Below are 23,605 nucleotides of genomic sequence, written 5' to 3'. Positions count from 1 at the left end.
TGTACTTACTCTGCAAGTAGAATGACCTCTCTGGAATAGGGCGGTGTATTTAAAATTCTTACTGACACTGTGCTCTCTTCCACTGTCAGTTTCTGCATCTTTTAAAAACTGTTTCTGGGGGCCGGAGGAGTGGCTCAGTTGGTTAAGAGCTCGCTCAATAGTGCGAGCTCTGAGCAACAGGGTTGCAGGTTCGATTCCTGGCCAGAGCTGAGCCGCCAACAGGTGGCAGGATGGCTCAGCTAAAATAAATAAATAAATAAAATAAGATGGTTAAGATTGTTACTTTGTAAAAAATGTTTCTGATTTTCTCTGCCTCAAAATGACTTAAAAATGTTTTTTATGAAATATTTCATACATGAAAAATTATATATATATGTGTGTGTGTGTGTGTGTGTGCAGTTTAAAGAATAATAGACGTGTACCCATTACAAGCTTTAAAATCGGAACATTACCAGTACCTTAGAAGTACCCAGTGTGCTTCTTCATTGCTTCTCCTCCCTCCCTTCCCCCTGAGGAGACCACTATCCAGAATTTGTGCTAATAATTCCCTTCCTTTTTTTAAAAAAAATCAATTTACCGCTTAGGAATTTATTCCTCAACAAAATTTGCTTGTTTTATCCATTTTTCAACTTTATATAAATGGACACATATGAATTTTTCTGGGACTTGCTTTTTTTCACTCAACATTTCTTTTTGAGATTCATGTATACTGATGTATTTAGCTATAGCTATGGTTTATTCATTTCAAAGCCGCTTTAAACTTAGCAAGAACTTTCAGAATTCTAAATAATAAAAACTGAGATACTTAAAAGGATATTTTTAAACCCTAGGCCTAAAGATACTTACATTTTTCGCCAAATAGGCCTTAGTCTTTCTAGAGAATGAGAATCTTTCTTATAATCACGGAGGAAACTTTTCCTGGGCCCCAATAGTAAAGGGCTATTTTATAAGACAATCATTTTAATATATATTTTCCTCGTGGAGTTAGCTCATTTTTGTTTTTGTTCTTGTCTTTTATAATCTGTTGTTGCCTACTTAAATGGCCCTGCTACTTCTTTAAACTCTAATAAGAGTTTTCAGTTAATATTTAGGGTTAGTTAGCTCATGTTATTAGCATTACCTTGATTTCTACATAGTAGTGCCTAAGCTATAAAATGCTATGACCCTTTTCACATTTGTTTCTTTGCCCTCTCCTTTGGAGATCTCCTGTTTCACAGCTGCAGATCCTGACAATACAGACGACTTGAGAGTTCCACGTTCAGCCTGAGACTCTTATCTATGCAGCAATTCTCCCATCTCTCACTTTCCTTTTAGCCAATATCACATATACTGTCACCTCCGAATTAATAAGTCTTTGAAGTATTCCTGGTACTTCATGCTGGTGTTTTCAGTTGCAATAGGTAGTGGACCCAGCATGACTAAAACAATACTGCCTTTCTCTTTCCCAAACCATTTATTTCATTTTCATTTGGAGCTTCCTCTTTCCTTTGTTGGTACCCTTGTTCTCTTAGTTTTATAGCTTGAATTTGGGGGTTATCTTTGACTTCTCCCTTACCCCTACCTTATCACCTTATGCTTGATAAATTTGAATAGTTTTCCACCTAGTTCTTCCGGCTTCCTTCCTACTAATCCGTAAGCCGTGTTATAACCATTCTTTTCCTAAACCATCACTTGTACTGTGTCACTTAACTGCCTAATAAATTACATTCTAATACCAATATATTAAGGTCCAAGCTTCTTAGTTGATATATTCAAGGCCATTCACAATCTGAGCCTAATTACCCCTCCAAGATTATCTCCCAGTCCTCTCATACATGAATGCCAGCTACATCGTATTTCTCATTATCCCCCAAAACTTCTTCTTTATACTTGCTCTCCCGTTCTTTCCTTCATCACACCCAGTCCTTCAAATGCCAGCTGAAGTATTACCTTTCCGAAGTCGTCTTCATTTACCGCCTAGCTCCCAGATATCTCTCTCTTCTGTAAGCTCCTGCTGATTTGGCATACGCGGTCAGACAATTAAGTTCACGAACTCATCCTAGTGAAAGTACTACATACCTCATTGCTGAATATCACTGTGGTCACCTTCGAAGTACTCTTCTTGGGAAGCTTTGCACCGATGCCAGTGCCTAGTCCACCCTTCAAAGCAATTTTGAAACCCTTTCTGGAATGGCCATCAGAGCTGTTGTCGTATTACCCTTGATGTCCTGAATGTCATCAAAATGTCTTCCTTTTGATATTTCCTTTATCTTTGGGTAAAGAAAGAAGTCACTGGGGGCCAGATCAGGTGAGTAGAGAGGGTGTTCCAATACAGTTATTAGTTTACTTGCTAAAAACTCCCTCACAGGCAGTGCCGTGTGAGCTGGTACATTGTTGTGATGCAAGAGCCATGAATTGGTGAAAAGTTCAGATCCTCTAACTTTTTCACGCAGCCTTTTCAAATAGTAAACTTGGTTTAACTGTCCAGTTGGTACAAATTCATAATGAATAGTCCCTCTGATATCAAAAAAGGTTAGCAACATCGTTGCACCAAGTTTGCGAACTTAATTGCCAGACTTCGTATGCTTCAATGTGTCATTCTCCCCTCCCCTCCCCTCCCCTTCCCTGCCCTCTCTCCCACCCACCTCCCTGTGAGGCACACACACATAACACATGTACACATATATATTCCCTCTCCCTAAGTAAATTGACAGCTTTTTAAGGATAGGGACTATGTCTTGAATATATTTGACTCAGGCAGTACCTTACACAGTGTATTGTGTGTAAGTAGGTATTTAATAAATGTCTGAGGAATGAATGATAAAGGGCAACAAATTGTTCAAGAAGCGTCTTTGAACAAATGGGGTCACTATTGGTAGATAATACAGATAAAGAATATATTTGGAGATTTCACGGTTTCTTCTACTTCCTGTATATATACTTTTTTTCTTTTTTTTAATTAAAATGTTTTGGGGTGACAATGGTCAACAAAACTCTATTGGTTTCAAGTGAACAGTTCTATAATACATCATCTATATATTGCATTATGTTTTCACCACCCAGAGTCAATTCTTCCATATCTACTGCAGGGTAAACAGCTGTGTGAAGAGTGATGAGCATGTGTTGGAGGAATTGGAAACGGAAGGGGAGCGGCAGCTGAAAAGCCTCCTTCAGCATCAACTTGATACCGCTGTCTCCATTGAGGAGTAGGTATTGATTTTGCCAAGAGGTAGAGTATCACAGGCCCTTACCTCCAGGTGATAGACCCCTGTTTGCCTCTCCTTCCACTGTTCTGCCACACAAGCAGAAACCATTTTCATCTTTTTTACTGTTAGAGCCTCAATACCTAGCACACTGACTGATGCACAGGAGGTACTCAATCAATAAATACTTGGTTCAGTCATTTCTTAGTCCTGGATGCTGGAACTGTTGGTGGAGTTCCATATTGTTGCAGTGATGCTTCAGCCTAGAAATAGGACATGAGAGAAAAATTGCTGAGGAGTTTTGTTGTGCCTCTTTTTAATGGTAAGCCCCATTTCTCTGAGTTGTGGTAGCTTGAAGATGTTCTGACTCTCTTCCTGCGTGCTTTGCAGATGTGTGTCTAAGAAAGAAAGCTTTGCTCCTGGTACTATGTACAAGCCCTTTGGGAAGGAAGCAGCCGGGACTATGACTTTGTCCCAGTTCCAGATACTGCATGAGAAGGACCAGGAAACTGCTTCTCTCAGGGAACTAGGGCTCAATGAAACAGAAATCTTGATCTGGAAGAGCCATGTTTCAGGTGAAAAGGTGAGTGGGGCAATTTTTTTCTGGGAAGTAAAGAGCGAGATCTCTTCTTCTGGTAGAGAAACTTTTAATTTTTAGTTCTCACAAGATTGAGCTTTGCGTCTGAATTTTCTTTGGTTTCTAGGATAGAGACCTTGGTTAAAAAGAAGCTATCGCTTACGTGTATAAACGCTCATTTCTGGGCCCTGATTATCTTCTTTCTTACTTGAGGCATCAGACTATCACTTTCAGGGTGTGTGCCCTATGATACATGCCATCTCATTTCTCTGGTTTCAGAGGACAAGACTGAGGGCAACCCCTGAAGCAATACAGAATCGTCTTCAAGATATTGAAAAAAGGATCTCAGAGCGTCAGCGCATCCTTTGCCTGCCACAGAGATTTGCAAAGAGCAAACAGCTGACCCGGCGAGAAATGGAAATAGAAAACTCTTTATTTCAGGGAGCTGATCGTCACTCCTTCCTTAAGGCTCTTTATTACCAAGGTATGTGATCGCCACTGATTTTGATATGCTCTTTCACTGAGAGAGAAATTTAACATCAGGGCACTAAATATGAAGAGTTAGTGAAGGGAATAGAGGAAAGAGGAACTATCGAACTGTCACTACTTTTGAGGACTGTATCATGCTATGAGAGAGAAAGATATGTTCGGAGTTAGTTGCAGTTCAGCATGGAAATGATTATTATGGAGATGCGAATAACATGCTGAGAGAGCACAGAAAACAGAGCACTTAAGTCTAGTTGGGGGAGGCAGGAGTTGACATTTGTACTGAGTCTTGATGGATCAACGGACATTTGTCAGGTAATTAAGGGGGAGAGGGCATTACCGATAATAGGTGAATAGGAATAGGATTGTGAAAGGGCCTGGTGTGTCTAGGGAACAATGAAAAGTTCATTGTGGTGGTGGCAGCATAGGACATGGCAAGGCATGACAGGAGATGACACTGGAAAGGTGGGTGAGGCTTGATTGTAAAAGGCCTTTAAGCTGAACTCTATATTAGCACAAAATATATTGATAAATGGTCTGTGTGTTAACTAGAAAGAATGAGTCTAACAGATAAGTTTTGCTAGGCACTTGGGAAAGTGCACAGAAGTTTAAGAAATGATTCCTGACTTTGCGCCAATTACAGTCTGGTTGGAGAGAGAAACATATGACATTTAGTAACAATGCTACGTACAGTTATTAAGTGCTGTAGGAGTTCAGAGGAGGGACAAGCCATTGTGTATTGGCATGGCTGAAGCAGGCCTCTCAGAGGAGGTAAGATTTAAATGCTTTTTTAATACTACCTATTCTTTAGGCAGGAGAGGGAAAGGCATTTCAGTTGCAGCAGACGGTGTGAGTAATATGGTGTGTTTGGGGGTGTTGTGACAGACAAGGTAGCTAAAATGTTTTACCTTTCTTTGACGGGTATACAGAGTTAGTTACTTTGGCTGTGATTAAACGTTTCTGAGCCAGGAGTAACAGGATGAAAGCAATATTTGAACATGATTAAGATGGTGACCAAGCAATAGGATGAGAAAGGAAGAACTGGAAGCAGGGACAATATTTAGGCGGTATTACAGTCATTTAGGCATGAAGATCTGGACTAGAACAATGGCGGTGGATTTGGAAAGAGAGGTAGGTATGGTTATGAGACAGTACAAAGGAAGAGTTGGGAAGACTTGTTGACTGAGCTTGAGGGAGGAGGGTCAGTGGAGAGGAGTGTGTCAAAGGTAATCCAGGTGTTTCAAGGCTGTGTAACTTAACAACTGGCAAAATGAAGAATGCTTTTATGGGGACATTTTGAGGAAAGGTGATGAGTCTGAGTTTGTGAGAATGGCAGGATCATGAAATGCAGATATTGAAGAAGCAGTTAGAAATGTAGCAGTGAAGCTCAGGGGAGAGGTCAGCACATGATCTGTACAGATTTGGGAATCACCTGTGCTGAGCTGAGCGATGAAGCCATGAGAATGAATGAACAAATGATTTGTTAGACACAGTGAGACCATACACATGGAAGAGCAATGGTGAAGGAAGGCAGAGGACTAATGAATAGCCTTTGGTGCGGAGACGTTACAACATGCTGATTAAGAACATAGGTTCTGGGGGCAGACTGCTGGGAGAATCCTGGTTCCCCACTTACTAACTATCCAATTTGGGGCAAGTTACCCCTCGATGCTTCAGTCTCGTCTCTTTGTAAAGCGAGACTACTACTAGTAGCTGTGTGGCAGGATCCTTAGGAGGAATAAGTGAGGTAATACATGTGAGTCACTTAGAGCAGTGCCTGGTATTTGGGGTGGGGGGGCGGGTGGTGTGTGAATCTGTTCTGTTTCCTATCTTTGAAACTCCTTGCTTTAAACCTTCACAGCATACCACAAAAAGACAAGTGCAGACAAGTACATGACCTCAATGAAGAGGAAGATAAAATTAGGCACAAAAGGCAAGTCGAGAGTTTTCTTACAGTGTTAGATTTAGGAATGTGACCGAGGGTCCCAGACTTCTAAGTTGAGTGCTTATTTAATTCCATATCCAGTATATGACAATGTTTATAGGAAATGATCCAGAGGGAGAATATTATCCTGATATAGACTATTAAAGAGAGGAGCTAGTAGAAGTTGTAAAGCTTTTACATTTAGTGTTATTGATTTTTTTCTCTATACTTTTAAGTTATTGTACCAGACATAAAACAACCTTAATGATTTTTAGATCCTATTTCACAACTAATTCTGGATATTTCTATTAATCAGTAAAGTATAACTATTAATGATGATGATAATGATATAGCTAATATTTCCTTTTATTTTTAAAATGAACTTACAGTAAAATTGCCTGATTTTTTGGGGGGTGTACAATTCTGTGAATTGTCAATCATGTAAATCATGTAGATTCATGTACTCACCACCACAATCGGGACAGCAAACAGCTCCATCCCCCTAAAATTTCCTACCGTCCATTGATAGTCACCCCCACCTCCACCCATAATCTCCGGCAATCACTGATCTGTTTTCCATCAGTATAGTTTTGTCTTGTAGAGAATGTCATGCAAATGTAATCACACAATATGTAATCTTTTAAGATTGGCTTCTTTCATTTAATGTAATGCCTTTGAGATTCATCCAAGTCGTGTGTATCAATCATCCATTCATTTTGCTTAGTAGTGTTTGTTTCGTTGTGTGGATGTTCCAAAATTTGTTTATCCATTCTCCCATTGAAGTGCATTTGGGCTGTTTCCAGGGTATGATGATTATGAATAATACTGATATGAACATTCTTGTACAGGTTTTTGTGTGAACATCAAATTTTTATTTCTCTAAGGTAAATATCTAAGAGTGGGATTACTGGGTCAGATGGTAAGTGTTTGTTTCATTTTATAAGAAACTGCCAAATCATTTTCCAGAGTGGCTGAATCATTTTGCATTCCCACCAGCAATGTATGAGAGTTCCAGTTGCTCTACATCTTTGTCAGCATTTGGTATTGTTGGCATTTATTTTAGTGATTCTATTAGCTGTGATGTGGTATCTCATTGTAGTTTTAATTTGCATTTCCTTAGTGGCTAATGATGTTGAACATCTTTTCATATGCTTATTTGTCATCCCTATATCCTGTTTGCTGAAGTGTCTGTTCAAATCTTTTGCTGCTTTTTAATTGGGTTGTTTATTTTCTTCCTGATGACTTTTGAGAGTCCTTTGTATATTCGGAACGCAGTTCTTTGTTGCATATCTGATTTACAAATATTTATTCCCAGTCTGTAGCTTGTCTTTACATTCTCTTAACACTGTCTTTTTGCAGAGCAGTCTTTTTTATTGTGGTAAAATATACCTAACATAAAATTGACCATTTTAAACATTCTTTAAGTGTTTAGTTCTGTGGCATTAAGTATATTCACATTGTTCTGCAACCATCACCATCCATTTCCAGAACGTTTTCATCTTCCCAAACTGAAACTCTGTCCCCATTAAACACTAACTTCCCTTCTCTTCCCTCTCCCCAGCCCCTGGCAACCACCATTCTACTTTCTGCCTCTCTGAATGTGACTCTTCTAGGTTCCTCGTATAACTGGAATCATACAGTATTTGTCCTTTTGTGTCTGGCTTATTTCGCTTGGCATAATGTCTTCAAGGTCATCTGTGTTGTAGCATGTGTCAGAATTTCCTTTTTAAGGCTGAATAATATTCTCTTATATGTATCTGCCACATTTTGTTTAAACGTTCATCTTTCAGTGGACACCTGTGTTGCTTCTACCTTTTGGCTATTGAGAATAATGCTGCTATAAACCTGGATGTACAAGTATCTGTTCAAGTCCGGGCTTTCAGTTCTTTAGAGTGTATACCCAGAAGTGGAATTGCCACGTCCTATGGTAATACTATGTTTAATCTTTTGAGGAACCACCATGCTTGTTTCCATAGAAGCTAATACCATTTTACATTCCCACCAGCAATGTACAAGGATTCCAATTTCTTTTTTCTTTTTATTAATTAAAGTTTATTGGTGTGACAATTGTTAGTCAAGTTACATAGGTTTCAGGTGTACAATTCTGTAATACATCATCTATATCACATTGTGTATTCACCACCCAGAGTCCATTCATATTCCATCACCACATATTGATTCCAATTTCTCCATACCCTTGCCAACATTTATTTTCTTTTATTAGTTGTTTTTTTTTCATAATAGCCATACTAATGGGTATGAAGTGGTATCTCACTGTGGTTTTAATTTGCATTTCCCTAATGACTAGTGATGCTTTTCATATACTTTTTGGCCATTTGTATATCTTTGGAGCAATATCTATTTAAGTCTTTTGCCCATTTTTTAAATGGGTTGTTTTTTATTTGTTGTTGAGTTGGAGGAGTTCTTTATATATTCTGGATATTGATCCCTCATCAAATATACGATGTGCAAATATTTTCTCCCATTCGATGGGTTGCTTTCTATTCTGTTGATAGTGGCCTTTGATGCACAAAAGTTTTTTTTTTTTTTTATGAAGCCAATTTGTCGATTTTTTCTTTTGTTACCTGTGCTTTTGCTGTCGTATACAATAAATCATTGCCAAATCTAATGTCATAAAACTTTTCACCTATATTACCTTCTGAGAGTTTTAGCTCTTACATTTAGGTCTTTGGTCCATTTTGAATTAATTTTTGTATATGGTATAAGGTAAGGATCCAACTTCATTTTTTTGCGTGTTAATATAGTTTTTTTAATACTACTTGTTAAAAGGACTGTCCTTCCCCATTGAATGATCTTAGCACACTTTCTGAGAATCATTTGACCATTAATGCGAGATCTGTTTCTAAGTTCTCTATTCTATTCCATTGATACATATGTCTATCTTTATGCCAGTACCACACTGTTTTAATTGCTGTGGATTTGTAGTAATTTTTGAAATCAGGAAGTGTAAGACCTCCAACTTGGTTCTTCTTTTTCAAGATTGTTTTCACTATTTGGGGTCCCTTGAGATATCGTATGAATTTTAGCATGGATTTTTCTATTTCTGCAAAGAACATCATTGAGATTTTAATCTGTAAATCACTTTGGGTAGTATTAACATCTTAACGATATCAAGTCTTCAATCCATGAACACGAGATGTCTTTGCATTTATTTGTGTCTAATTTTTTTCCAACACTTTATAGTTTTCAGTGTACAGCTTTTTTCCTTAGAGCAAATGTTTTAAATTTTCATACAATCCAGTTTGTCTAGTTTTTCTTTCATGGATCATGTTTTTTTTTTCATGACTAAGAACTTTGTCTAACACCAGATTATGAAACATATTTTTCTTTGTTTTCTTCCAACAGTTTTATAGTTGTATATTTTTACACTTAGATCTATGATCCATTTTGACTTTTATTTGATGTTTATGTAAGGTGTGAGATTTAAGTTAAAAATTCACTTTTTTTTTGCCTATGAATTACCAACTGTTCCAGCAATAATTGTTGAAAAAAGTATTCTTTATTTACTAGCCTTTGCATTTTTGTCAGAAATCAATTGACCATATATTTGCGTTAAAAATTAACATCATAATAAAAAAAATTAACATCATAATTAATGGTGAAAGACTGAAAACTTTCCCCCAATGTCAGGAATAAGACAAGGTTGTCCACTCTCACCATTTCCATTCACAGTGGAATGAAATTGGAAATTTGCATATATGTGGAAATTAAACAACACTCTACTGAATAACCAATGGATCAAAAAAAGTCACAAGGGACATTAGAAAATACTTTGAGATGAATAAAAACAAAACTTGACATAACTTATGAAATGCAGTAAAAGCGGTATTTAGGGGATATTTAAAGGCTTAAATGCCCATATTATTAAAGAAGAAAGATCTCAAATTGATAACCCAAACGTCTACCTTAAGAAATTAAAAATTTATCCAAACCCATAGAATGTACAACACTAAGAGTGAACCATAATGTAAATTATAGGCTGGGACTGGGTAATTTCGATGTGTCAATATAGGTTCATTATTTGTAACAGATGTACCACTCTTGATGAGAGATATTGATAATGGGGGAAGCTATGCATGTTTAGGGATAGAGGAGTGTTTGGGAAATCTCTATACCTTCTCTTCAGTTTTGTTGTGAACCTAACACGGCTCTTAAAAAAATTAAAATTAAAAGAAACTACAAAAATTATAGCAAAGTAAACCCACATCAAGCTGAAGGAAGGAAATAAAGGTTAGAGTCAAAATAAACGAAATAGAGGGCCGGCCGAGTGGCGCGATGGTTAAGAACTCGCTTGGGATGCCAGAGGGCCCCGGTTCGGATCCCACATATGAGGGCCAGTGACACTGCCCTCCACAGCTAAGATGCTGAACAACAGCTCAACCTGGAGCTGGGCTGCCGTGAGTCGCCGGCGACGGCGTAGGCTGCAGCCCCTGTGGCAGTGGGTTGCCATGGGCTACCGTGTGTAGCCAGCAGCCGCAGTGAGCGGCCGTCCAGAAGCCGGCGACTGATCTGCCTCGCCAGAGAAGAGCGCGATGATGGTGCCAACTTGGGCCAGTGAAGCGACATCCTCTACAACTAGATTGAAGAACAAAAACGACAGCAACTTGTCTGTTCCCCTTCCCCCAATTCCCCAGCACTGTTCCTATCCCCCTAATTCCCCAATAAAAAAAAATCTTTAAAAAAAATAATAAAATAAATAAACGAAATAGAGAATTAAAAAATAGAGAAAACCAAAACCAAAAGTTGCTTCTTTGGAAAGATCAACAAAATTCACAGTCCTTTAGCTAGACTTACCAAGGGAAAAAGAGAGAAGATTCAACTTTCATGTGCCTTGCTCTACTTGATTCTTTTTTGCATTGAATATCTTTTTCCATCCTTTTACTTGCAATCTTTTTTTTATCTAAACTGTAGACAGCAAATAATTAGATCATGTTTTCTTTTTTAATACTTCTTCCAATTGAGTGGAGTGTCTAGCTCAAGTAGGATTTATATCTGTCATTTGCTATTCATTTTCTATACGTCTTGTATCTTTTTTATTCCTCTATTCATTTTATTTCTTCATGTTAAATAGGTGTTTCCATTATATCATTTTAATTTACTTATTACTTCTTTTTTTGTTTTGTTTTGTTTTGTTTTTAGTTATTCTATTAGTAGTTGCCTTGGGGATTATAATTAACATCTTAGCTTAAACAAGTTAGTTTGCGTTAATACCAACTTACAGTAATTTCAGTAATATTCAGAAACTTTGTTCCTATTTAGTTCTGTTCTCTCCTTCCTCCTCTGTACTCTTATTGTCATACAAATCACATCTTTATAGATTTTAAGCCCATCAACAGTTTTATAATTATGGCTTTATGCAATTATCTTTTGTCTTTTAAATCAGATAGGATGGGAAAAAGAGTTATAAAGACAAAAATATATATACTGTCTTTCATGTTTACCTATGTAGTCAGCTTTACTAGTGCTCTTTGTGTGCATTTGAGTGACTGTATAGTGTCCATTTATTTCAGCCTGAAGACTCCTTATAGTTTTTCTCATAAGGCATGTCTTCTAGTAATGAACTGTCTCAGATTGTGTTTATCTTGGCATGTTTTAATTTCTCCTTTAGTTTTATAGTTTTGTTTTGTTTTTTTGTCTGTCATTGAATTTTTTGGTTGGCATCCTTTCTCTTTCAGCACATCAAATATGCCATCTCACTGCCTTTTGGCCCCTGTAGTATCTATTGAGAAGTCAGCTGTTATTCTTAGGACCCCCTTGTCCATGATCAGTCTCTTCGTCTTGCTGCTTCCAAGGATCATTCTTCATCTTTTGCTTTTGACAATTTGGTTACATGCCTAAGTGTCTCTTTAGACAGACTCCAAGTAGGTCGCTTTGAATTTATCTTACTTGGAGTCTTTTGAGGTTCTATGATGTGTAGATTAATAGTGTTCATCAATTTGGGGAAGCTTTCAGCCATTAATTGTACCAATATTCTTTTTGCCCCTTCCTGTCTTTCTGAGATTTCCATTATGCATATGTTGGTATTCTCACTGCTCTCCCACAGGCCTCTCAGGCTCTGTTGTTTTTTCTTCATTCTTTTTTGTTTCTGCTGCTCAGATTGAGTAATCTTTCTCAGATGAGGTAGTCAGCATATCTCCAAGTTTGCTGATTCTTGCTTCTGTCAGCTCAGATCTTCTATTGCACTTCTCTAGTGCATTTTTCATTTGCAGTTATTATATTTTTCAATTCCAGAATTTCTGTTTGGTTCTTTATTAAAATTTCTTTATCTTTATTTTTAGTCCTTCTTTGGTAAGGCCTTCTGAAACATCTTTTAAGTTCTTTATTCATGAGTTCCTTTCATTGTTTGAAGAATTTACAGTAACTCTTGTAAAGTTTTGTCTGAGAAGTCAAGTATGCTTCTTCAGGATAGTTTCTATCAATTCTTTGTATGTGGGCCATACTTTCTTGTTTATATTGTGGGGTTTTTTTTTGGTGTTTTGTTCTGTTTTTTTTTTTTCAGTATCTTCATCTTAGCTCAGACTGCTGTAACAAAGTATCATAGACTGGGTTATTTATAATCAACAGATCTATTTCTCATAGTTCTAGAGGCTAGAAGTCTGAGATCAGGGTTCCAGCACCATCAGGTTCTGGTAAGAGCCCTCTCCTGGATTGCGGACCGCTGACTCCTTCTTGCATCCTCACATTGCAGAGAGCAGAGAGAGGAAACAAGCTCCCTGAGGACTCTTTGGAGGGTGCCAATCCCATTCCTGAGGCGGAGCTCCGCCCTCATGATCTCATCTAATCCTAATGACCTCTCAGGTCCCCACCTCTGATTATCCTCACATTGAGGGGGAGAGTTTTAAATTATGAATTTGGGAAGGGGACACAAATAAATAGTCTTGTAATTTTTTTATTGAAAATTCGATATTTAAAATAATATAATGTGACAACTCTGAAAGTCAAGCAACACCACCCACACCCAAAGTTTGTTGTTGTTGCTATTTATTTGTTTAGTGACTTCACTGGACTGATTCTATACATTTTTAATTCTTTGTCATGTGCAGCCACTGAAGTCACTGGTCAGTTAGCATAGTGGTCTGCTAATCACTGGAGTTTTCCTTAAGTGCCTTGAACCAAAACGTCTCCCGTCCTTTGCTGAGGGGCCATGTGTGTGTGTGTTGGGTCACTTAATGCTCAGGCAGTTTTCAGCTCTGCCTTAGACTTCACTTCCTGCTTGAGGAGACCCTCAAGGTCAGCCAGAGGAGAGAGATTAATGATTTCTCAGGCCCTAACTTTCCTGGACATACGTACAGCAACTGCACCTGTCCGTTACCTTCTAGAGTCCCAGGAATATGTCTGAACTTCTCAAAGCCTGCTATGAACATCTTGTTCTGCACTTTTTCTTTTTCATTAAATTGTGGTAGGAACTTACCATGAGATTTGCCTCTTAAACTTTTAAGTGTACAATACAGTATTGTTAAGTATAGGTACAATGTTGTAGGGCAGATCTCTGGAACTTAGTCATCTGGTATAGCTAAAACTTTATAACCATTGAGTAGTAACTCTCCACTTTTCCCTTCCCCCAGCCCCTGGCAACCATCATTATACTCTCTGCTTCTATGTGTTTGATTATTTTATATACCTCATATAAGTTGTATCATGCAGTATCTATCCTTTTGTGACTGGCTTATTTCACCTAGCATAATGTCGTCAAGGGTCGCATATAGCAGGATTTCCTTTTTTAAGGCTGAATAATATTCCATTGTATGTATATACCATATTTTCTTTATTCATCCATCGATGGACATTTGGTTGTTTCCATATATTGGGTGTCGTGAGCAGTGCTGCAATGAATATATGAGAGCAGATATCTCTTGAAGAGCTTGATTTTGTGGGATTGCTTTATCATATGGTATTAATATTTATATTTTTAATCTTTTGTGGAACCTCCATACTTTTCAAAAAAAATTTTTTCAGTTACAGCTGATATTCAGTATTATATTAGTTTCAGGTGTACAGCATAGTGGTTAGACAGTTATATAACTTATGCAGTGATTAGTCTTGTACCCACCAAACACTATACATGGTTGTTGCAACACTATTAACTATCTTCTCTATGTTGTACTTTATATCCCTGTGACTATTTTGTAACTACCAATTTGTATTTCTTAATGCCTTCCCCTTTTTCACACAGCTCCCCAACCCCCCTCCATATTGGTTTTTGTTTTGTCTTTTTTTTTTTAATTGGGGAATTGGGGGATGGGAACAGCACTGGGGAATTGGGGAAGAGGAACAGACAAGTTGCTGTCAATTTGCTCTTCAGTCTAGTTGTGGAGGACGTTGCTTCACTGGCCCAAGTTGGCACCATCATTGTGCTCTTCCCGGGTGAGGCAGATCAGTCACCGGCTTCTGGACGGCCGCTCACACTGGCTGCTGGCTGCTCACGCTGGCTGCTGGCTACACACGGTAGCCCATGGCAACCCACTGCAGCAGGGGCTGCAGCCTACGCCATCCCCGGCGACTCACGGCAGCCCAGCTCCAGGTTGAGCTGTTGTTCAGCATCTTAGCTGTGGAGGGCAGTGTCACTGGCCCTCATATGTGGGATCCGAACTGGGGCCCTCTGGCGTCCCAAGCCAGGTCTTAACCAACGCGTCACTCAGCCAGCCCTCCATATTGTTTTTAATAGCATTCACACCATTTTACATTCCTACCAAAAGTGTACAAGGGTTCCAGGTTTATCAGTTCCTTGCTAAGCCTTTTCTTTTTTTGATAATAGTTATACTGTATTACTATTGTGGTTTTGATTTGCATTCCCTGATCATTAGTGATGGTAAGCACCTTTTCATATATCTATTGGCTATTTCTATATCTTCTGTGGAGAAACATTTATTCAAATACTTTGCCCACTTTTTAATCAGATTTTGTTTTATATGCCATTGAGTTGTAGGAGTTCCCTATGTGTTTTAGATATTAACTCCTTACCAGATATAAGGTTTGCAGATGTTTTCTCCCATCCTGTAGGTTGCCCCTTTGCTCTATTATTTGTTTCTTTTGCTGTGCAGAAGCTTTTTAGCTTAATATAGTCCTGCTTACCTCTTTTTGCTTTTGTTTTCCATGCTTTCGGGGTTATATCTAAGAAATCATTGCCAATACCAATGTCAAGAGGCCTTTTCCCTATGTTTTCTTATAGGATTTTTAGAGTTTCAGGTCTTAATTTTAAGTCTTTAATCCATTTTGAATTAATTTTTTGTGAGTGGTGTAAGATAAGGCCCAATTTCATTATTTTGCATGTGGATATCCAGTTCTCCCTGCTGGCACCCTTGTCAAAGATGAGTTGACAGTATATGTGTGGTTTATTTCTGGATATCTATTCTGTTCCACTTGTCTATATGTCTGACCTTAAGTCACTACCATACTGTTTTGTTTTTGTTTTGTTTTTTATCTGAGCCATCCTGGCACCTGTTGGCAGCTCACGGCTGCTCAGCTAGGGCTGACTCGAACCGCTGTTGCTCAGAGCTCAAACTCTTGAGCGAGCTCTTAACCAACTGAGCCACTCGGCCGGCCCACTACCATACTGTTTTAATTGCTGCATCTTTGTAATATGTTTGAAATCAGGAAGTGTGATGCTCATTCCCTCTACAGTAAAACCTTAGATTGCGCATAACTTGGTTTGCGACTGTTCCTCAAGACGAGCAAACATTTCTAATACATTTTAACATGATAAACGAGCAATGTCTTGCAATACGAGTAGTTTGTTTCCGGAACGTAGTTTGTTTCCGGAACGAATTATGCTCGCAAGCCAAGGTATTACTGTGTTTCCTTTTAAGGTTTTTTTCAGCCTCTTGTTAGCCACAACTGATAATGTCATCCCAAGCAGCTGCAATGTTAATCCCCATTGATTGGTTTTAACAAATGCCCCAGGGATGGGCTTTTCTCACAGGGTGAGATATGAGCCAAGTCAAAAACGCCCTCAAATGTAGCTTTTCATTGAGGCGCTAGACAGGTCAGTGACAGTTCTCTTAGGATGGGGCTTTGGAGGAGCTCCAGAGCTGCTCTGCTTCCTCCATCATCAGTTAGGCTGCTGTTTTTTTACCACAACCATAGTTGTGAGATTGTTGGTTTACAAGGCTACTGCAAAGGGAAATAGGATTATGGAAAGTTGAAATGCAGCAAATCTTCCTGATAGTATTGACACTCAGCTGTTTCTCTTGAATAATTGTTCCTCGTATTGTTGCAAGCGTTTATTTAATTTCCAGACTTATCAAAAGTTTGATTTTGATCATTTTTGTCAGTGTTCTTTTTGCTTTTATGGAGGAGCAGATTCTCAGAGGTCTGTACTCCAACATTCTGGAATTATTTTTTCTCCATTTTACTTTTACCTATGTTATATTTGAAAGTAAGTTTCATATTTTGTGTTTTTAAAAAAAGTGAGTTTCTCATGGAATGTAGTTGGGTCATGTTTTTCATTTCTGTATTGAGTTATCATTTACATGCCATAAAACTCACTCATTTTAAATATACAATTGAGCAATTTGCAGTAAATTTACAGAGTTGGTCAGCCATCACAGTCCAGTTTTAGAATATTTCCATCACCCCAGAGATTACTTTCACTCCATTTCCCCTCCCAACCCAAGCAGCCACTCATCTACTATCTATCCTTATGGATTCACCTATCCTGGACATTTCGTACAAATGGAATTATCTAATATGTGGTCTTCTTTAACTTCACACAATGTTTTAATGATGTCGAGAACTAGAACTTTTCCCAGTACCGAGGGATTTCGTGTGCCAGCTGAGCACATCTGTAGCAGTCAGCCAGGCAGTTTCCAGTTTCATTAGCCTTCACTTTCTCTTTGCTGAGACTCAAGATTAGTCATAGGTGAGCACTTAGGGCTTTTTCAGGTCTTTCCTGAGCATTCAAAAAGCTCTGGCTGTGTGGGCGTCCCTATGCACGTGTGTGACTTGCTAGAGTCCTAGAAATAATATTGGAGCTTTTCAGAGCCTCCTAAGGACATTTCATTCCCCCGGATTTCCTTCTAAGCTTTTTGGTTAACCTATTGTTTGTCTCAGCTCAGCAACTGCCTCTGATTGTTTTTAAGAAAAGTTGAGGGGGAAAAGGCTGTTAGCACTGGGAGCGCTTTGAGTCAGGTCAGATGAAAACAGCACTGCTAATGGAATCTTTCAGGGAACCAGTAGGCAGGTCAAGTAATGAAAATTCTCTGCAAATGTTGCTTTGAAGGCGCTCCAACCCCGTTCTTCCTTCTCCAGTGACTGCCAGGCTGCTGGTTTCCACTGTGATTTGAGATGGTTGGTTTTCAAGGTTACCACAGACCTGGGAGAGAAAGATGCGAAAAGGGCATGTTAAAGTGCCACAAAACTTATTATTCTTACTGAGATTCAGCTCGGTAATAAATTTTCTTGATTTTTTTCTTGAGTCAATATTCCCCAGATTGCTGCAAGCCTTTGGTTAATTTCCCGAGTTCTGACAACGTTGATTCTGCCAGTTTCTGCCAGTGTCATCGTTGATTTTATGGAGGAGAGCATTTTAAGGGGTCCTTACTCTGCCATCTTCACTGATGTCACCTCTCTGATGGCATCTCCTGAAGCTTAAAAGTTTGTGATTTTGATGAAGTCTAACTTACTAGTATTTTTTAAATCACTTCTACTTTCAGCCCTGTGAATAAGATTTCTTTCTAATCCAAGGTCAGCAAGATCTTTTCCAATGTGTTTTTCCAGAAGATTTATACTTTTAGCTCATTTAGGTCTATGAACCATTTTGAATTAATTTCTGAATTACATGTATGGTGTAAGGTTAGGGCTACATTAATCTCTTTGCATATAGATGTTCAATTGGCCTGGTAACTTTGGTTGACAAGACTATCTTTTCCTAATCAAATTGTCTCTTTTTACTCATTCTGTTTACTTTTCAGCAGTTTGATTAGGCTGTGTCTGGGTTCTTTCTTATTTCAAATTCTGGGCTTCTTACCTACTCCACCTGCTTCCATGTACTTTTCAGTCTTCAAATACTCCAGACATTTCTCTCTAGGTTTTATAACTATATTCAGTGAGAGGGACAGGATGAAGTGTGCTTACTTATCTTACCCAGAAACAGAAGTCCTAATAGCCAATAATTTTTGAGGGCTTGTTAGTGCCAGTCCTTGTGCTAATAAGCATTTTGCACATTAACTTATTTAAATCTTACAATAGCCCTATGAGATAGTGGCAGTATTACACCCATTTTACAGATAACAGTTGAGCTTCTGAGGGGATAAGTGACTTTCTCAAGGTCAGTTATTAAGTGGCCATGCTAGGACTTAAATCTAGGTCTGTTCTTACATGTAAGTCTGTGATATTGATCATGTAATTTGCATATGTGACTTGAAAATATTTTTGGTTTATTAAATGTGATTTTACTATATCTTGAGATAAATGTTTTAGGGCAAGTAATACATTTCCAATTTCCTAACCTTAAATCCGTGGGAAAACAACATATACTACCTCTAGAAATATACTTCCTCTGGAATCTTGGATTCCAGTATATTACTCTATGACCAAAACCTTTTTCTAATCCTTTTGGCTCTCACAACTCTCTTAGCACCCATTATACCATTTCTTCAACCCTGTTGAAATCTCCAATTCCTTGACCTTTTACTTTTCTTCCAGTCTGTCATTCCCTTCTTGTCTCCTTTTCCTTCCACATCTCACTTAGACTCCACCATCCATTATTTACCTGTGTTCTAGCCAATAAATCATTCCCCTTTGTTTCCTTGTCTATGAATCATACCCACCCAGCAAAACCTCAACTCTGAATCAATCCAACTAATTACCTTCTTTATTTCTGCATGATGGCTTTTGAGCACGTCCAGAGAAAAGTCCGATAACTTTGTTGATTAGGGCCCCTACAAGTTCCTCATCTCTGGCATTGTCTAGAACCATTTTCCCTGTTCAGCAATCTCTCTCGTAGTTCTTAGTCGGCTCTCTGTTTCATCCCTTACAAGTCCCATTTTAGATCTTCGTTACTCTTTCCTGTTCTACTGTTTCACTATTTTTAGCAGTCTTTCTTCCTACTTCAAAGGAAACACTGCCATGTCAAGAACCTTCTTCCACTTTCTGCCTGACTCTGCGAATGCTGCATCCTAATCCTCATTTTTTCCCATTTCAATTCAGGACTAAGGAAGTCCTTACTGCCCAAGGTGAATCTTTACACCTTTGTTCTGGATCCTGTCCCTTCTTTCCCTAGGGACCTTAGTCAGCTATCCTCAGTATTGCTTCTTTCCTTTCCGGGTTTTAACATGATTTGTACCGTTTTCCATGGTGTATTTACAGCTACCATGAACTATCTTTAAAAAAAATGATAAAATCAAAAAATGCCCTTTAAGTGTTGAGCAAACAATACATTTAAATCCTCTCACTTCGCTACCTACCATAAGTATCAATTCGTTTAAAAAATGAAATGTAAAAATTGAAGCCCCCTCAAAAAGGTAGGATTAAGTACATATGTTTATATTTTTGATATCCATATGAGAAAAGATGTTTTACCAATCTTTAATGAAAATTTTCAAATACACAGAGAAGATGAAAGAATTTTATCACAAACATCCATTATATCATCAACTATAATACATTCTACCATTAATATTCTACTTTATCACATATATATCTATCCCTCTATCCATCTGTCAATCTATCTCACTTTATTGATATATTTAAAATACACTGTCAATGTAAATACACGTCCTCCTAAATACATCAGTATGCATATTGTTAGTTAGAATTAAATATTTACATTTTTTCTTTGATGTAAAATTTGCATGCAATTAATGTGTATATCTTTGTAATGATGTGTTGGTAAATGTTTAACAGCCAGCTTTCCAGGGAAAAAAAAGGTTCTGATTTGTATAATTTGCCAGTTTTTGTGGTTTACATACTCCGACCATAGCTGATGTTATCACCGAACATGGAGTTGGGAAGAGATGTGCCAATCATTGACCCATCTCCAGCACACCACTGCATCGGTGTAACCTAACCTCTCCCATCACTGCAGAAAGTTCCATCATACTTCTTAGCAATTTCCACTCCTACCCTCCCAGAGACGACTAGTATTGTAATTTTTTTCACTGTAGATTAGTTTTGCCTATGTTAGAACTTCAGATAACTGAAATCATACACTGTGCATTATTTGTGTAAGGCTTCAACTCGACATGATCTATTTGAGATAAATATTGTGTGTATCAATAGTTTTTCTTTCTCTCTATAGCAAAATTTCTTGGGAGAGTTTTCTATAATACTGTATTATTTTTTTCTAGGGCTGCCATAACAAATTACTACAAATCTAGTGGCTTAGAACAAGAGAAGTTTATCCTTTCACAGTCACTAAAAGTCTGAACTGAATGTATTAGCAGTGCCATGCTCACTAGAAGATCCTTCCTTGTCTCTCTTAGCTTCTCGTAGTTGCCAGCATTCCTTGGTGTTGTAGATGCGTCGTTCCAGTCTCTGCCTTCATTGTCACATGGCAGTTTCCTCGTGTGTCTGTGTCTCTGTCTTCAAATGGCCTTATAAGGACACCAGTCTTGGGTTCAGGGCCCACACTAATCCAGAATGACCTCATCTTAGCTAATTACATCTTCAAGGTCCCTATTTCCAAATAAAGTCACATTCTGAGGCTTTGAATGGATATGGATTTTGAGGGTGTGCTGTTCAACCCAGTACAATCCTCCCTCTGGCCTCCAAAAATTCCTATCCATCTCACATGCAAAATACATTCATCCCATCACAACATCCCCCCAAATCTTAACCTATTCTAACATCAAGTCTAAGTCCCAAATCTCATCTAAAAATCAACTCAAAAAGTCCCAAGTCTTATTGTCTAAAGCAACTAAATGGGGTGTCCATGAGGCTCTGAGTGTGTTCCACCCTAGGGTAAAATTCCTCTCTGTCCAGAGACCTGTGAAACTCGACAAGTTATCTGCTTCCAAAATTCAGTGGTGAGACTGGCATAGAATAGGCATTCCCCTTCTGAAAGGGCAACAAAAGGCAATAAAGGGGATACTGGTCTAAAGCAAGTTAGCAGCCCAGCACAGCAAATTCCATTAGGTTTCAAGGCCTAAGAATAATGAATGCTCTGGGCTCCATGCTTTTCCCTCTGTCCTCTAGTTCTCTGGGCCCTCTGGTACAGCCCCACCTTCTCAGCCTCACATGGCAGCTGCAGCCCCACCCTCTCTGGCTTTTGCATCAGTGGGTTTGCCCTCGGAGTCATGCTTCCTTCGTTCTGTCCTGTCTGTGTCACTTTCACACCAGGCGGGCACTCTTTCTGGTGATATAAAATTCTCAAGAGCCTGTCGGTCTCTTATGTATGTCAAGAGATTCAAACCACTAGATATGAGTGTTCTCCACAGATCTTTTCTGGATAGCCCCTTCTCTCTATTTCTGGCTTCCACTAAGATGGTTGGTTGGATCCATGAGTCACATACCTAATCTCCACTACGAGTTTGTCCATCCACACCACTGGCCCTGTTTCCAGAGCACATTATCTTAGATGGGCTGAGAATTCTCCAGATCATCGAATGTAGGTTCCTTTTTTAACAGATCCTTCCTCAATTTATTTCTCTCCTCTCTTATTTTATTATAAGCACGTAAGAGAAACCAGGCTGCATCTTTCACACTTTTCTTGGAAATCTCCTCAGCTAAATATCCAAGTTTATCACCTATAAGCTATACTTTCCGCCCACCAACAGAGCACTAGTTAGCCAAGTTTCTGCCACTTTATGACAAAGATCACCTTTCTTCCAGTGTCCAGTAACATGTTCATCATTTCTTTCTAAGGCCTCACCAGAAGCAATTTTAATGTTCATCTCTCTAGCAACACTCTGTTCATGATGATGTATGTATTCTCTAAGATGATAAAAGCTTTCTCTACTGTCCTCTTTACTTCCTTCTGAGCACTCCCCAAAAGTACTATTAACATCCATATTTCTACCAACACTCTCTTCAAGGCAACCAACCTTTTGCTGTCAGGCAGCTCAGAAAGTCTTCCAGCCTCTACCCATTACCGAATTCCAAAGCCACTTCTACATTTTTAGGTATTTGTACAGCAGCACCCCATTTCCCAGTGCCAAATCTGTGTTAGTTTCCTAGTCTTTGGTAAAGTGCTATTTTATTCAGCCTTCTATTTTTAAAAATTTCAAATACGAAGAAAAATTGAAATTGTGCACCCACATCCTTCACCTACATTTCCCAACTGTTGGTATTTTGCCACATTTGCTTTACCACTCTCCTCCTCTACAGGAGAATGTGTGTAGTTTTTTTGTTGCTAAACTATTTGAAAGTAAGTTTCAGACATTAAGAGATTTACTCCTAAATACTTCATTATGTATCTCCTAAGAATGTAGATATTCTCCTATATAATCCCAGTGTTGTGATCAATCTTAAGCTAGTAAATATTCTTACACTTGTATTATCTACTATACAGGTTGTAGTTAAATTTCTCAATTTCAAATCCGGATGCAATCAGGGATTACACATTCATTTAAGTTGCTATAGAACTGTTCCCCTGTCTCTGTGTCTGTCTGTCTGTCCTTCAGGACATCAATATTTTTCAGGAGTCCGGATCTGTATTGTTTGTTTCATTGTGATTTTAATTTCATTTTCTTGATAGCTTATAAGATTGGAGACCTCACATTTATTGACCATTTGGGTAGCCTCCTTTATGAAATGGCTACTTAATTCTTTTGCCCATTTAGCAAATGTGGAAATGTCTGTTTCCTGCCTAAATGCTGTTGCATCTGCCTGTATCTGTGTCCAGATGGAGTCTTGGTTCAGAGGTCACTTTGGGCATGTATCAAAGCAATAGCTCAACCCCAAAGCGCTGGGACATGGCAGAGCTCGGTGCTGCTCCTTACTTACAGTACTGCGACAGAGAAGAGGGAGCTAGGAAAGTGTTATGGTTGTATGCCCTGAATGTTCTATCTCCAAATCTCTTCTCTAATCGTACATGCATTTCTTATAAATTCATACAAGTTCTTTATTATTGTGGATGTTTGCCCTTTGTTTTGGTTATGTGTGTTGAAAATGTCTGTTTCTGTTCTGTGGCTTATCATTTCACTGCCTTTGTGGTGTCTTTCAATGAATAAAAGTTCTCTACTTTTATGTGATAAAATGTGTTAATTTTTCCTTTTTACTTAGTACTTTATGTGCTTTGTTTAATAAATCCTTTCCTACATAAGCTCAAGAAGAATGTGCTCTTTATTCTAAAAGCTTTATGTCTTGGTTTTTTTTTTCATATTTACTTCTTTAATCCACCTGGAATTGATTTATGTGTATGATATGAAGTGGGGTTTTAGTTTCTCTCTCTCTCTCTCTCTTTTTATATAGATAACCCTGTATTCCAACACCATATTGTAAAAATGTTGTCCCTGAACTGTCATTGTATTGCTAGCT

General features: G+C 38.3%; 1 protein-coding gene across 3 annotated transcripts in view; it reads left to right on the top strand.

Moving 5' to 3' along the window:
• The window catches only part of RBM41 (RNA binding motif protein 41), a 58,440-nt gene that overhangs the window by 770 nt on the left and 34,065 nt on the right, over window positions 1–23,605 (top strand). For 2 of the 3 annotated variants that reach the window (XM_019661501.1, XM_019661503.1), the window contains exons 2-5: window positions 3,069–3,185; window positions 3,573–3,765; window positions 4,039–4,243; window positions 6,107–6,178. In XM_019661501.1, the coding sequence (XP_019517046.1) occupies window positions 3,069–3,185; window positions 3,573–3,765; window positions 4,039–4,243; window positions 6,107–6,178 (587 nt within the window). The remainder of the gene's footprint in view (window positions 1–3,068; window positions 3,186–3,572; window positions 3,766–4,038; window positions 4,244–6,106; window positions 6,179–23,605) is intronic. The other variant, XM_019661502.1, reaches the window with a different exon arrangement.

Source organism: Hipposideros armiger, unplaced genomic scaffold, assembly GCF_001890085.2.
Source record: "Hipposideros armiger isolate ML-2016 unplaced genomic scaffold, ASM189008v1 scaffold_350, whole genome shotgun sequence".
Lineage (NCBI taxonomy): Eukaryota > Metazoa > Chordata > Mammalia > Chiroptera > Hipposideridae > Hipposideros > Hipposideros armiger.
The sequence above is the reverse complement of the archived record's forward strand: the minus strand, read 5'-3'. Positions and strand labels throughout refer to the sequence as shown.